The sequence below is a fragment of the Diachasmimorpha longicaudata genome, chromosome 2 (genome assembly GCF_034640455.1).
Source record: "Diachasmimorpha longicaudata isolate KC_UGA_2023 chromosome 2, iyDiaLong2, whole genome shotgun sequence".
Taxonomy (NCBI): domain Eukaryota; kingdom Metazoa; phylum Arthropoda; class Insecta; order Hymenoptera; family Braconidae; genus Diachasmimorpha; species Diachasmimorpha longicaudata.
Window position 1 is genome coordinate 12,091,774 of NC_087226.1, and position 16,691 is coordinate 12,108,464.

The 16,691-nt window shown below is 38.4% G+C and overlaps 1 protein-coding gene across 6 annotated transcripts in view; it reads left to right on the forward strand.

Annotated features, from left to right (window-relative positions):
- LOC135172751 (hemicentin-2) overlaps positions 1-16,691 on the forward strand; it is a 114,985-nt gene that overhangs the window by 51,282 nt on the left and 47,012 nt on the right. For 4 of the 6 annotated variants that reach the window (XM_064139082.1, XM_064139080.1, XM_064139079.1 and 1 more), the window contains exons 4-5: positions 9,866-10,205; positions 10,411-10,649. In XM_064139082.1, coding sequence (XP_063995152.1) covers positions 9,866-10,205; positions 10,411-10,649 — 579 coding nt within the window. Of the gene's footprint in view, positions 1-5,844; positions 6,385-9,865; positions 10,206-10,410; positions 10,650-16,691 lie in introns of those variants that run through there. The other 2 variants (XM_064139078.1, XM_064139077.1) reach the window with 2 other exon arrangements.

Here is a 16,691-nt window from a genome sequence, read left to right on the forward strand (position 1 = left end):
TCCCCTTTCAAAGTTCTCACCGTGTTACCCACACCCCCTTCAGAAAACCCTACACCTTCCGGTTAGAATTCTGTCTTTCCAACTGTTCCTCATATATAACTCCACGAACTGACCATCCAACAATTTTTTTTTTTTTCTTTCCAACCGAAAACTTCTTACGTTTTCCCCTTTTCCTCCGGGCTCTCTTTCATGTAGCGAACGATCCAGAACGTGTCCCGTTCCGTTCGGTTGGCTGCGTGAAAAATGGATATCCAAGAAATTTCAACGATCGAGGAAAATACAGTGGGCTGGGGGGGAGGAGGAGGAGGGGGAGACATTTGAGCTGCTCCTGTTCCGATGAGGAACGCAAACTATTAGTGCATACAGAGCAGTTCACCCATATTCCCTTAAAATCAATATGAAGTTGTAGATGTTGGTGATTTCTTGCCGAGTTTTAGATGCAAAGCAAATTTATCCGCTACTGCTTCACGAGGACCGGGGGGGTCGTGAGGGCTTTCTCTTCAGAACAGGGCTAAACGTGAATTGAATTTAAAATTTCCGGGAGTTTTTCATACCGATGTTTTACACTGGTACCCGCAGACATGATTTTGACCGGCTGCCAAGTAAATCGCAATCAGATTCGATAAACGTGACTGCATCAGACTGAGGGGTATTTTTTTTTTATTTGACAGGGGGCGGGGCTGAGCACTGGATCAATCGGTAATCTGACGAGGGAGTGGGGTGGTTTTTCATTAATAAGCATGTCTGGAGAGAAAATTGGCTAAGGAAGGGATTCCCGTACGTATTAGATATGAATTTGGGTGGAGGCAGTTGAACATTTTTCATTTGACACGAAGAGAAGCAAAATTCTGCTGCGGAAAATTTTTAATTCCGAATCACACACATTATTGTTGATCATAATATTTGAATTGTGCCTATTTACTCGAAAATTCATTGAGCTTTATTGACGTTTGAAATTCAGACAGAATTTTATTCAGTCGAATGGAATATTAATGTTTCCTGATACCTGAAATAATTTCCAAGCGAAATGAGAAAGTAAAGCAATTGATCAATTACAAAGCTTTGATAAGGAAAGACTGTGAATCCATTTAAAATGAATCATCTCCGTCGAGTCAATTATTCTCACAATACAGCCATAACTGACGCATCGGCAATGATTCACGATGGCCCATTGAAACTCGACCTAATGGTGAATGCAATGAACATTGTCTCACCTGTATTTAGGAGTAACATGGTGCGGATAACTTGTGTTCGCTTGGTATCCCAGACACCCCAGTAGTAATTCGTTTAGTCCCCGCTGCTTGAAGATTCATCGCCCGTGAGATATTCAACCCGTGGGCCAAACCATGCACGTTTCCAGGTGCCTGATTGTGAGACCAAAATGAGCGCCAGCCGTGTGTGTTAATGTCTATCCGTTTATGTTGCGGGAATCGTAATTGAATCATGCTACAGTAACAACTGGTTATAGTATCGATTTTCGGTTTAGTGTAGGCCGCTTCGTCGGTATACGGTACCGACGAAGTATTAGAATTTATTTTTTCATCGTAAAATTAATTGGATGGACGTTATAAAATCTCCCGAGTATCATTTTCCTTTGACTATCGATAAATCAGACGTTTTCAAGGCATTATTTTTTCGTTGATCATTCAATATTCTCCGTAATCCGTTGAATCTACTCGAATGTCATTATAAAGTATCTTTTCATTACTTTGCAATAACCAACGGAATGAAATGAAAATTGAAATTATTTTTATTTCCTTGAGGTTTCATCGGGGCAAAGGCTTCGACGATTTTCCTCATGTTTTATCTCACTATTTTTAAACAATTATGCCTCACAGTTAATGGAATAAAAACGGTTTAATTGTTTGGAAAATTCCACTCGTAATAGCTCAAAAGACCTGGCATTACTTCCATTTTCCAGTATTTTTTTTTTTCATTCTCTCGTTTACCAACGTTGAGGTTTTGTCTGTTGCAACAATGACGACCTTTTTATATCTTTTCTTACTGGTACCCGGGGCTTTTCACTAAGGGGGCAAAACGAGGCTCTTTTTGTTGGTCTACAGTGTGGAATCTTCCGGTGAGTAGAATAAACGTCCACCCCCCCGAGCTTTTGCTTTTGGCATTGGATTTGGGTCTTCAACCTTCCTCTCTTTTATCAAACCAAAACTTGCGCTATCCCGCGGGTATGTCGTAATGAATTAGTGGCAAGCATTTCTACGGAATAAATTTCTCGTATTTTCTAACTCAGAATGCAATCAGACACTGATTCAGCGAGAGAAAACAGTTGACACTTTAAAAATTGCGGAAGACATGTTTTTTTAAATGTTTGCTTTCAGGAAAGTTATTTCATTTTAAACGAATTAAAAATTTTATTTGCTATTACTTGATATTGGAAGATGAATAGTTTCCTCATTAAAAAAAACACTTCTCTTAATGAATAATACACTTTTATAGAAGGCATGCTTTCCTCACCCACAACTAATTTTCCACAGTAAAACGAAATTTTTGGCAGAATAAATTTGGTGGGGACAAAGTATACATCATTTGTCATACCGAGCTAAATACCCCAGTTAAGTGGCTGCAACCGATTGTGAAAATTTAAATCAGTATTTTCATTCGCCCCCTCGCCAATTTCTGCAAAATAGCATTTATAAATTCATGGTTACCGTGTAATACTGATTTAAATGCAACTGCTTGAAATTATTTATCGTAGCCATAGTCCCACAATACTGTACCATGAACGTTCGTATTAGTATGTACACACTAATTGGTGAAATGGTTACAATCATCAATCATTAAAATGTAGTGTTTATGCTTGGCTGGTATAAAACGAGTACAATCAGCTTTTCAATTTTTCATCTACCCTCAATCTATTATTCGAGAGATACGAATTATCTCAACTGTGCAGAATTATTGAGAGCTACATTATTTAAAATGTTGTACAAACGCATACTGCCAGTGTTTTCAGGTTTATTCAATCGTTTATCAGTCGGTGAATCAATTAAATTGTCTCTACACCACTATCTTCCCCCTCATGCTATAAATTTTTATTACATCGACCTAAAAACACATCGTATCTCGATATTATTGTTATTTCAAAGTATAACAACTGAGGTATAACAACTTGGAAAATATAGGTAAAATGCGATACTTTCTTTTATGCGAAAGAATATAAATGCATCTCAATCGTAACCATTTGCAAACAACATCAAATATTTATGTCGGGTTATTGGGTCATGGATTTTTTTCGTATTCGTAGTGGTGTGAATCAGAGCTTGATGAGCACTTGCAGAATGTAATTTATTAACTGATATTTTTAATTTTACCATATTTATTATTCATTTCACATGATTGAAGTTATTGTATTTTCATTACAATAACAGGAAATAATGGATTTAAATATTGAATTTCACTCTCCTCGTGATTAATCGTTATCAAATGGAATTTTCAGATTTTTTTGGCGATTGTTTTGCAATGCGACATTAGACCATTAATTTGGTCTGTCAATGATTTATTGACCAACATCTATGATCAATATTTAAAGCATCATCTGAAGTGGACTCTCCTCACATTAAATATTAATTTCCATAAAGAAGGTGTTTCCATCTTTTCTCAGCGAATCTTCTCTCAATCAGTTGTTCAATTATCAATCAAATCCACTGCGCTCCACCTCATGAATATAGAGTACTCGTCAAACAAATATTCCCACAAAACATGCAATATCGAGTGGTGCATACTGGCACACAGACGGCAATGACAAAGTTGATAACTTTCAAGTGTCTGTGAAATACGTCAATAAATACCTAATCGGTATTTGAGAGTAATGAGAGGTGATAAAGTATTATGGAAATCTGGTGGCACCTCTTCACCTGAAATGGAGGGCACCTGTAGGTGCAACTATGGAGATGTTCAATGAAAGTTTAAGTCAATTAGGCTTGCATTAGCTTTCAGTATAGACATGATGTAGGAGGAAAAGAGCTATTGGAGAAAGTTCTGAAAGCTTTTAGTTTCCATTAACCATCAACACAAGTGACACACGGTAATTGGCAATAAAACAATGTTCGTTTTATGGCTGCATTTAACATATTTTATGTTATCATCGTAAAAGGGGATGTTAATTCTTGAGAATCCACGGGTACCCGGTCGTGTCGAGCAATATTTTTTTTGCATTATAGCGCATCGCCCGAAAGAATTCAAAATTAATAATTGAATGAAAAATCTAAACGATGATTCACGATAAACTTTTATGAAACACTGAGATAATTCGGATTAGAAATTTATCTTCGTCTGTGAAGGGAATAAAAATAAAAGATCACGAGACAGGGGAGTGAACAGCGAGCGAGTTGACGATAGAAATTGTAATGGAATCACGTGGCTGAATGAAGAAGAGAAAGAGGAGAAAAGAAAGGTCACGTGGGGTAGATCTAGTCTCGCAAGCCTCTCGTTGTGACCGGGGAGTGAAATAAAAATAAAAGCAATAGTGGATGTGCTCCAGTTGTGGAGCCCGTCAAGATGAATGGATAAAGAAGACTGAGAGCTGGATAAAATTTAATAACAATTTTTCAAATGAGAATTAGACGCTTTTCACCGGCATTTGCCGGTTAGTCTCCACTGGAGGCTGTGGTTTTATTTAATATTAGCCCAGTTTCCGGGTTAAATTGTTGAAGCGGGCTTGATGGTAGGAGAGGGGACGAACAGAACAGCTCGGAAATTTGCATCTTAATCGGGACCCTATTACAGTAACGTCGTTGCAACCGTTGGGCTAGCATCCAAAACCCTGGAAATGTCCGCCAACCTATAAAAGCCATTGGGTGCTTCGTACGCGACAGTGTCAAGGAGAGATGTGTGAGATGGAAAATTGAGGTGTCAAAAGGTTACTACTATCCTATATCTGTGAAAGGGGAAAGAGGAAATCTCAATGCGAATTCGTCGATAATAGAAAACCATTCAATTGACGATTGCCAATCGCTGATTGACTCCCATTGTTGGACGTCTATCACTCATTACTTCCGCCACAAATCGCTTCCATTTTCCACCCCAAACTTTATTCCGCGCTTGATCATTCGAACTTCTATTCAAGTGCAATCGGGTAAGGAGTCGATGCATTTGTGGCCCTCAAAATTCAGGTTGACTAAAACATTCAATTAATTGAAAATTTAACAATTCATTTTCCTGGTTTAATAAATATGGAAAATGCATTGTTTAACTCGAAAAATGCATCTTGAAATGTTTGGGAGACGCACGTACATTTTTCATTATCAAATTCAAGAAGTGAACCATAAATTTTTGTTGAAAAATTCAAATCCCTTTGCAATTTATTCCGAATATTGTAATTAGACGGAATATTGAATGCGTCGAATGAGTAATTGGATGTATTGATTCAGTAATTTCTGCTGACCCCCAGATGCCGAATCTGCAACATTAATTATGGTGAATTGCATATAATGCAGTGGCAAATGTCTGAGAGTAATCGGGCTTAACAGGGGGACGAGGGGGATTGGATAATGCTAATACAGCTACCGTCGAAAATGACACATCATATTGCATGGAACAGTTCATTTGATGAACGCGATTGAATTTACCAAGTGTGACGATGAATTAAGAGTGACTCAATCAGAGTGTCTGGGGTATTTCCAATGGGAAAAGGTTTAATTATCGATGGCAGTGGATCTTTCATTACGAATTGAATTTCATAAAAGAAATCGAGGAGAATGAGCTTTCCCCGGCCCGAATAAAATTCAGTATTCCTCACATTTTCCAATATTAATATTCTAAATTTAGACTACTCTTCTTCTACTATCACATCACACATTATACAAGAAATAATTTATGTTTACATTCTCCGGAATTTGGACAGTTGAAAGAATTTAATTATCGATTGCGGAAGCAATTTAACCGCGAATTGAATTCCATGAAAAGACTTTTCTCGAGTGCGAATCAAACGCAGTGTTTCTTTTATATTTCCACTGGAGGCATGAACGTGCGAAGATATGAAAGAATACTGTAAACATGAACCATAAAAGACCCTGCAATAGTGAAAAAGGAATTGATGATGATGGAAAAATAACAAAAAAAAAAGAAAAAAAAGGAATACGAAACATGAGGTGGAATTCTCTCTGTGGAATACGATACCACTGGTATGTGAGTGTTTGAGTGTCGATAGATTTTCATGTGGATTCCCAGCAGTTGGCCCGCGGCCATGTCACGCATCCACCGGGAATCTCAGTATGGAAAATTCGGTGAGACTTCTGAGGACAATGACAATCGGGTTATTGCATGGATCGATATGCATTTACTGGAGCACTTGGATATGCAACTATGAAAGAAAGTTTTCTGAAATTATGCCAATACTTCTAGAAGCTCTGCCAATGTTACCCGGCTCCCGTGAGTTTACCACATTTTATTTTCACCTTTCATTTTATTTTTCTTCAGCAACGTACAGAGATGAAACTTGGAATGAGCCTACGAGTTTTTATAGTGAATGATTTTTTAATAACGCGGAAAAATCATCATCAGCCTACGCAATTTGGAATACGTAACGGTCTTTTTAGGGGGAATAGCTGGTGAATCGTTGTTGAAACTCTCTGATGAAAATATAAACATTTATTTCCAGTTGAAACTTTTTTTATGAAGATCACGGTATCACGGTGTAGACGTTACCAACTTGAAGTTGTGAATTTTTTATGGGGAAAGAATTGCGGTTGTTGAGTGACATTTTACTGTGGTGAAAGATCATTTCTCAATTATCTGGAATCCAATTAATTGGGGGAAGATGGAATCTTTAGATATGCTTCATTAAAAATTGTAGATTCAATTAATTTAGCGATTAACTATAGCAATGCGAAATTCCGAAGAAATCGGAGGAGATGGAATGCTACTGTATTGTTACCATTGTATTTTTTAAACGTTTTAAAAAGTTTCCTCACGTCAAATAATTAAAGGTTGAAATTTTCGTGTAATGCCATCATGTAGTTTATCATAACTGTTGAAATTTCAGAAAATATTCCGCACATATATTTTCCTCTAAAATGTCAGAATAACCGGCTCGAGTAATAAAAGTTCTTCAAAAATATTGGTTCGTACTAGAATGTAAAAGTACAACAGTAAAAATTATACAACCATGACTTTTGCAACTTTGACACAGATTTAAACTCATAAAATCTATCAGCATTGTCACATCTACCGGTGGTAAATTCTTCGAGCACGAGTAAATAATAAAATAATTGTAAAATATTTTGAGACCTAAAGTCAAATGAGATGGAAATAAAATCTCGGATGTTAAATGGCAAAAGTAGAAAAACATTTCTCAGGTTAAGAAATGAGGAAAATACTTGCATATTCTTAAAGAAATTTATGTGCCAAGCGAGGCTTTTCCGTGTTGTTTGACATTTTTCTTTATAAAAATATCTGCACATAAAAGATTGGCGAAGTTGTACCGGCAATTGTTTTCTCCTTTACCGGAAGAGTCCCCTTACCCCCTTTGCTCCAGCATTTTGACCCAGAGTACAACCGCGACACTGGGCTTGTTCGAGCGACTGTTATTAACGAGAAACCCTTTTCCTCCCCAATCCCAAACAACCGAGGGGCTTTGGTAATACGTGATCCGTATTTCGAATAGTTGCGGCACTCGTCGTTCGTCACTCTGCAATTATCGTCGACGGCGATGGCATCGAGGACGGCCGTCCAATTAATTCGAGAAATTCATTGAGGCTTGCAGAGCCAAAACGAGCATCGATCCACCTTTTTTTCCCGGCCCATTTTTAACGCACTCAGAAGATTTCCATTTTCCCCTTTTTAATCTCCTTTCTTTTCACGGTCTTTTGTTTTTATCACAGTGAGCTGTGTTAACCCCGTTTACATGACAAACGACGTCTCATTATTCATCGGCACAGATATATCGGAAATGATAGTGAAATAAGACAGTGGTGTGGTTTTGAAAAATTTTCAGGTCTTATTAAATCTTTTGAACCGCTATGCAAATGGCAGTTTATTCGAATGGTAATCAAGATTTCATAAGGAACTTGTATTATTTTCATGAAAAACAAGCCACTTGAACATGTTGATACTCCAACAACTCATTCACCAAGTTTAATTTAGTCTCATATCAAAGTTAGACAGATGGGCTGTTCTCTACTGTTTGCTGTTCCCTTAGTTTCTAATAATCTATGTCAGAAATGAAACCAAGTTTAAGGATCTCCATTAGTTTCTCTTCTTACTTGAACAATCAACTCACAGCTGTGCCAGTTTCCGAAGAAAAGTATCATCACGATAAGCCAAATTTCATGAGACAAATAGAACGGGGAGACTTCAATTATCGACTGTGTTCCATGTCAACGAGCTTGAATCATTGTTCTTGAATCAGCGTATCAAGCCTCCTCCTGCCTCCTAAATTCTCACCGAGTGTTATAAATTTGCATTTTGCATCAATATTTATGAGCAATCTACATTGCGTTAATAAATTATCAAATATCATGTATGCGAGTGTAATGAATTTTGCAAGCAATGAAAAAACCTTAAAATAATCTCATGAGATTAGAATATTGCCATATCATCACAGTAGTTATCAAAGATGAATGGCCCTTTGATGAAACATTACTAATCAGAAACATCGTCAGCACTCTACATGAAAAACTTTTTGTCATCTCAAGTCACCTTTGTGATGTCGATGGCTTGAAGCACTCACTGAAGACAACATGAAAGAGATGATAGACCTGCTGCTTGATGACAGAGTTTCATCAATGCACGCAGTTTCTAACATATCTCCGAGTCTAAGTGAAGATTTGTATTTATTCGTGTGCTGGGGAGCGTATTTGTTCAAGGCCAGAGTAAACCTATAGTGCCCCTTCAATGAAGACTGTGCAAACTTCCTACTCGGTGTATGAAGCTCTGGTGTTTGGGCATAAATGTATACATACGTACAAAGTGACTTATCAGAGGAGCTCAGTTGGACAGTCTATACTAATATAAAATGTAATGTAAAGATAAAACACCTTTGGTATTTATAATCCTTGGAGAAGACCCAAGTGATGATGTTCCGGTGTGTTTTTAGCGTTAACTCATTCATCAGATGAACTGTTAGTTAAATACATTGCCTTTAGTCGGCATGACGTGTAAAAATTCCGGGATTGAAGATACATTCTCCAACTCAATGTACCATCCAACGAGTTCATCAGCATGAGTCTGCTCTATTTGTGGTCTATCGACGCTGGTAATTAGTTATCTGTTGTAACTCATCCGTGATTAAACGATACATAGATAAATTTTAAAGGAATATAGCAGCCTCATGCGCAGCCCTGTGAACGCTTTTAGCTCATACTTCCCCTCGACTGGAAGAGGCAAGTCTGCGGGGTTGGCACAGTGTCGGGACTTTATCGAATTTGAGTGGCACGATAATCAGATCAGACCTTGGCTCTGGGAATATATTTATCAGCGTTACGTAAGCAGCCTCTCGGTTGGATGAGAATGAGTGAGGATAGCTACCCTACGAAATTTTGCCAAAGTGCCCGCTTAATTCTACCTTCTTCGGTGAAACTTTGGGTTAAGACAGTAAATCCACTTACGATGTTTGAGCATCGCATATCCTGGTATCTAGTAAAATGTATGGAAGTCTTGGATAAAAACTCTAGAGTCATTTTTACAGACTTTTGATATTTCCTATAACTTGCGAAATGATCCTGCCTCGAGATTCCGTCTCTGTTCGACGTTTCCATGTTATCATAGTAAAACGTCTACATATGATCCATTAACTCAGGCTTCATGGATCATACATGTATTTTTTGGAAAAAAAACAATCTGAAGACTTGCAATCGTCGTTCAAATATTATTTTATAATTAATGAATGGTCTTTCTGTTTTTTTCTTGGCAGGTGGAACTATCAATGAAGCCGGAGTTTTTGCCCTTCGTGGTAGACAAGAGGGCAATAGAAGATCCAGAAGAACCACCACTAGCACACCGAGAACGACCGCCTTAGCCGTTGCCCCAACGACAGTGACCTCAACATCTGAGGATGTTGCTCAACCCGCAGCACTTCTAGCGCCAGATGATCAAACATGGTTCGTCGCTTCTACTCCAACACCCGAAAACTTTCCATTATCAATAGGCACTTCTAGACTACCACCACTTGAGATTGTTGTCAAACCAGCGGACAAAGTCGTCTTGCCATGTGAACTCGGAGGAAACTATTCCACATTGCTGCCAATCACAAGGTAAAGTTTCCATAAATAGAGGCATTTGTAGCCTAGTTTCTTTACTATAACGAGTAGAGGTCACATGAGTTCGCTGCAGCATGACCAACTTCAAACAACAGCATGATTAAATCCACCTAATTTTGTTTCCATGAAAATTTGAATAGCATCCATTGAAATAGCTTCGAGGTAATGAGTAACGTAATAATGGTAAATTGATTTGCAGCAGGAGTTATCGGGCGAGACCTGCCAAGTGGCTGCATTATGAGAAACCAGTGGACATGATAACAATAAACACGGAGAAAGAGATAAGTGGAACAGGTCACCGCTATATCGGAGACTCCATCTCAGCGTCTCTACATATTGATAGTGCTAAACTCGAGGACGACGGTCTATGGAAGTGTATCATAGAAACTGATCGGGGGGAACTACTCGCTGGGCGGCTGGTCAAACTTGTCATTCTGGGTAAGTTGAACAATTTCTGTTTTACACTGGCGAGGAAAATCAGAATTTCGGGTTTCCCCGAGCATGCAATGAACATTCCCCCTTTTTGTGGACTAAATGCCTTGAATATATAACAAGCAATATCCAAATGAACTTGATAAAACCATCGATAAGAACATTACCACGCAATAAGTCCTCTCATGATTTTTTTAATGTATTTCCTGCCAGTCTATTGATTCAGTACTGGATAACCAGACTGCTTTCGTACTGTTCAAGTTCGATCACTTCGTTAAACTGTCTCGAATTGACATTGATTGATGATAGGAGCGTAATAACAATCCTCACATCTCTGAATTCGAGGGAGTCCTCCATCCCTCTTACTAGTTTTCAAGTATATCTGTGACCTCTCCATGTACATCGATAAATCTCCGTAATCTCGTGTAGTCTATAAAATCAGTCAACCTTTAACGGAATAAAAATGCTTTCACACTTTTCACGAGAAATAAATTTTGCAACTTGTTTTATATCGAAATCCTGGAACGTCACATGCGCCTCGTACATTATATTCTCCGTTATTTTTTTTTCTCATAACAGCTGAGTGGACAAACCCAATGCCGAATAATTCGGATATTGCGGAGCACCGTTGGTTGAATTAAAAGTCCAAGTGTGGTACGTGAAACGGCTGTTGTGAAAATTTTTTTTTTACCAACCAAACTTTCTAGCAATATTACCCCATGCATATTAATTCACGTCACTGAATCACAACCGGGAGACCGTACATTCCGAGGGAACAATATTTGTTCTCTTGTTTTGAGACTTTATATTGAATTTGAAATGCCTTCTGCTTCGTCGTGTATCTATAAGAAAATAAATAATATAAATTGTGCTTTTCTTATCATTTCGCTGTAAAAAGAATGCTTTTAGCTTCAATATTTCTGTTTTCATTCAGTATGATCTCTCACAATAATAAATATTGTTAGAATATTCTTCTCTTTCTGCCCTCGAGATATACAACTCGGTCTGTCAGGGGATTTCGTCTTTACTCGAAAAACGAGCCTGATTGGGCGCTTCGTATTTGATTTTTCCACCTCCAATGTGAACATATGGTGATTATATTGATCAATGAGGAACCAGTCTTAGACGAACTTCATGTGGGTGCTTGTGCTTCCTTACGTAAAAAGAAACAGAAAACCATTTAATTTCAAGATATTCCGAATTTCAGTTATCAGGAAGTTAATCGATAAGACAAATTTTGTATTTAATTAATTAGCTTTCCTATCACTGCATTTAGCAAATTAAGAGGGATACACAGCAGCAGTAATAATCTTACATGAATAGTCATCGTTGATTGTTAGGCTATTTACCAATCAGTGGCCACTGGCCATCAACCGACCATTCATTATCGAGATCTTCGACCTGTAATTAACAGTGCTACATCCTGTTTGCTTGGATAAACCTAAGGTATGAGGGCTGAGCAATCGTGTTTGATAAATCAGTGATGCGTGCCGCTGGCCATTGTTCTCCTACTCCCGTACGATCAATTAAATTATCTATTTGGTTGATTTACAGTGCTATTAATTAAAAACGAAGGAAGTTCAATCTCTAGCGATTTGATAATTTGCCAATAGATAATATGAATCATATGAGTCATCGGGAGTTCTTTGACTTATCCTTCATTTAATTTCTTTGTCTTCCTTTTCAATGACTTTACCATTTCGGAATTTTCTCGTTAATTTTCTCCCTTTTCCTCACTTGATGCTGTCGCCATTGAATTTTCAATTGTCTTCCAATCCCAACCTTCGATCCACAAACTGTATCATCTTGTTTCATTACTGACAATTCATTGATTCAATCCTTTTATCTTTTATGCTTCCAAGAATGATTACATTCCGAGTGTGTTGATATGAAAACACTCTCACAATTTCCACACGAGTTTGCTCTCGTCTGGTAGTGAGCACGCTCGATATGAAGTGGTCAGTCAATGGCTGTGAACTTCCGATCCTTGTATGCCTGTCATTTCAACCGAGAGCACTCTCCGCTTTACGACACTCCCATCCAAGATTTCTCAATGGTCTAGACAAGAGCCCACGCAACATCCGTCCATCTGATCACGTGAGCTCTCACCAACTTTTACCCTTGGGTATTGAGTTTAGTCAGAGTGATGTCTCTCAAATGGTCGCCATGAGAGTGCTTCTATTTATTCTTCTTCCGACAATTTTATTGCAAATGGCGTACAAGTGGAACATGGAAAATCACTCATTCGAATTAGTTCTAGGGGAGAAAAAAAAAACTGTTACGCCTTTTATATTATTCACCGGCGTATTGGATGAATCAACTGGTAATGCACATCGCTTCGGCGTATATTTCTCCTTTCATTCCTCCTTTCTCATCATTTTTATCACTCCATTATCGTCGATCGGCGATAAAGGGGGTGGGGCACAGGTGCAAATGTGCTGGTGCAGTAAATAATGTGAGTGAACATTTAGATCTCGGTGAGTTGTGAAAAAATCTAGGGAGAATCGTAAAAAATAGACTTTCGAGAATATTACAATAGAATTTTACTTATATTAAGATTATTTCGGTCTATCCTTTAACAATGTTCCCTTATTATAATTTGTACACTGACCATTCATTAATGCACTGGTAAATTAATGTCTGAACAACCAAAAGAGAGATAGCAAAGTTTTCATTAATAATTTTTCGACCTCCAATCTCACTTCACCCTCGAAAGTCATCAAATCGTTCCATTATTCATGTTCATATCTTGACACAATACATTCTTATGCCTAAAGACATCTTGTAGACATTTTTACAGTGTAAACATGATATGATGAAAAAAAAAATTGAGAATATCGTTCTAAATCTTCGAAGCAGTGATTCAGATTGATCATTTCAACAAGTTGTTTCAACAAAATGAAAATACAACCGTCCGTCTATTCCTCTTCCATTTCTAAAGCAAACATTTGCATTTAAAAAGAGTTTCCTGAGACTCGGCTCGTAATTCCGAAGGGGGAGACCTGAAATATTCGATGCTGCCTCGTACGTTATCGGCCTGTCCTTGGCCAACTCTAACCGTGCATAGTTACGCCCCTTGATAAACGGATAGACCATATAAATCTCTTGAGATTGAGTCTGCGTGACTTCATTTACTTCCCACGTGGTTGTCTATATGACACTGCGCTGGTACTATTCCGGTGAAGGGAGCGAAGGGGGGGGGGGGCAATCATGTTGAGTGCATTTTCACTTTGCTAGGCCTCATTAAGCCATTATCCACATGCAAAGGGTTAATTTTAAGAGTAGGCATTGAACAGATCACATGGGCAAATGCATTCGATTTTATTCAATAGCTGAGCTTTGACTCATGTATTGTTGATTGAGATTGGACGTTGGTTATGGTAGACCTCTGCAATTTGTCAATAGCGGTGGGCTTTTTCAGTCCAATGACTCAATGAATACATTTGTCCGTGATTTTCGATGGGAACCTCAGAAGATAGAGAACATAGTATTTTTATTATAATTTTTATTGTAAAACGAGCGAGGAGATGTTTTAGCGAACCTCATGAAATTCCTAGCGGGCCGGCCCTAGTGTTGACTCTGTTGAACGGTCAGGAACTCCTTGTTGGGTCAGACCTCTCTCTCCTTTTAGAAATTGGCAATAATTACCACCAATAATATTGTACACAAAAATTTCACTCCATTTACATTTTTCTGTTGTTTTTCCTCTTGTTCTGCGGGTCGATGTTGATACAAAAAATTATTTTCAAAAGCGAATGAAACAAAATTTTCAAGCCTACACTCACCGCAAGTGCGTTTGGAGTAAGTGTGATTCAGGCGGGAGTGATATGGGTGAGTGGGTGTAGTACTGGGGTAAAACGTTTTGCACGTTTTCTAGATGGAAAGACGTAGTGGTGGGGATGAGGAGAGCTTTGAAGAAGTGAATCGTTTCCGCAGCTTCCGATACCTCGTCGAAGAAAACGAGCTCCCGTATGTTCGGTTTCTCGAGATAAACGTTGACGGCGTAATATACGGAAAGTGTTCCGTCAGCATGGATTAATGGATGTGCCCCTGTGGAACGATTCAGGGCCCTGGGTTGTAGCGAAATAGACCAGGGGTGAATTTGTGCCGATGGCGGATGGGTGAGGGGGTAGGAGTTAGTTGGGGGAAAAAAAAAGACGATAAAAATAAAAGATAGGACGGAGGGAAAAAGCCCGTGGAATGTGATGGCGTGTGGATTCTATATCTCCGAATTGCGGAAAGAAACCAGAGGGAAAAGCGGTGAAAGCTAATCTTTCCGGGCCAGGACCAGCATTTTGCGAGCAAAGTCGATTGAACGCGCTCATGCGTGGGCTGGGATAGAAGACCACGGTGGGTTCATTGCGCTGGCTAAATCAAGGATTTCGTCTATTTATTGCTCTTTTCCCCCTATGGTGAGCACTGCTATCATTATCGCTGATAAGTTGCCGAGGGGATGGGGAGGAATACTGACTCTGATTGGATTTGCACATGTATTACATTTATTTTGGGCGACATTCTATTGAATGCTGAACGCAAATTATTGTCAGAGAGGAATAGATTAAATAATGCAATTTGATGAATTTATTGCCTAGAATTTTTCCCCTCTCAGTTTCCCTCCATTTTCCTTGCTCTTAACTTAATCGTTTCGATTCATTCAATTTTTCAAGCGTCTTCCACCACTTTTTTCTCCCTCGCTATGAGGCAACTTCATCACCATAAATTCGAAACAAAGGGTGAGATTTTCATCCCAAATTCCCAGGGATACGACTGCCCTGGAATCGAATGGATTTTTCAATGTTGTAAGGGCGGTCGTAGCCGGATCAATAGTTTAAATTTCATCAAGACCAAGATTCCATAGAATGAAATTTTATTTTTAAATTCTCCTATTTACCGAAATTCGTCTGTAAATGTCTCAATTCATTTCAATTTTCATTAAAAATTATCTCCATGTACAAGCATTTACTTTTACATTTACTTTTGCGGTGAGTTCTTGGATTTTTCTCTCTGAGCACTCCTCACACAAGTGGTCTTCGGTAAATTTCAGTTCAAAGACAACAGCTGCACCTAATTACAAAATCGATAATGTGTCCATGGGTCAGGGTTTGAAAGTGTCCTGGGGAATGAGCTGAACTGACTCGTGTATCTAATTTCCGATATCAAGTGCTTCACATACCCGTCATAAACAGTAATATGAAAAATAGAATAAAATGAGGGGATATATCGTTTTTGTATGTAGAATCTTCTCTCGCTTTTACACACTGGGACCTGCCAGTCTTGAATATTTAACATTTCGCCGGGCGAGTTACAAGAATGTTGAGGAAGGATAGTTGGCGCGCGGTTGCACATATTGCCGCATACATATTTGCATGGCCCAGTTGCTCATGTGCTACCCACGGCGACTCTTCGCATATATGAATTGTGAACAAACATGTACTTTTATTTCTGTTTTTTTTTCCACCACTCTCTGAATAATCCCTCTCTTCCTCCATCCGCAACGAACCAATTTTCGTTATAAATTTCTCCTCCGGAGAGTCTTTGAACACAACGAGAAAATGAAATGAAATAAATATCTTGGTGCATATTAAAATACGGAAAATGAACTAGAAAAGGTGGAAGATAGAATCAACCTCTGGAATATACGGCATCATATCTTCCCGTTCTCACAAAGGATTCAATAAAATTGGAGATCAATGCGAGGTTTTCAGCTGCCTATTACAAATGAATAATATCTTCTTAATGAAATTGGCTACCCTACAGATCATATAGAATGGCCCATTGTCAAAAGGTCGTCATTTCTGCATTGAATATATTTTCTCATCACAATACCAATTATAATGAGCCTTCAGACATCACCGGAAAATGAAATACACTAGACCTGCGAATACATATTCAAATGTGAACAATGAACCTAGCAACAAGTATTAACACCATAGATTATACTGGCCATGTAATATGCCAGCGTGCACTGAGAGAAATTTTAATTGTAAAAAAAGGAATTCTCAAAAAACCCCTAATATCATTACTTTGAACAATAGAAACAGCAGATTC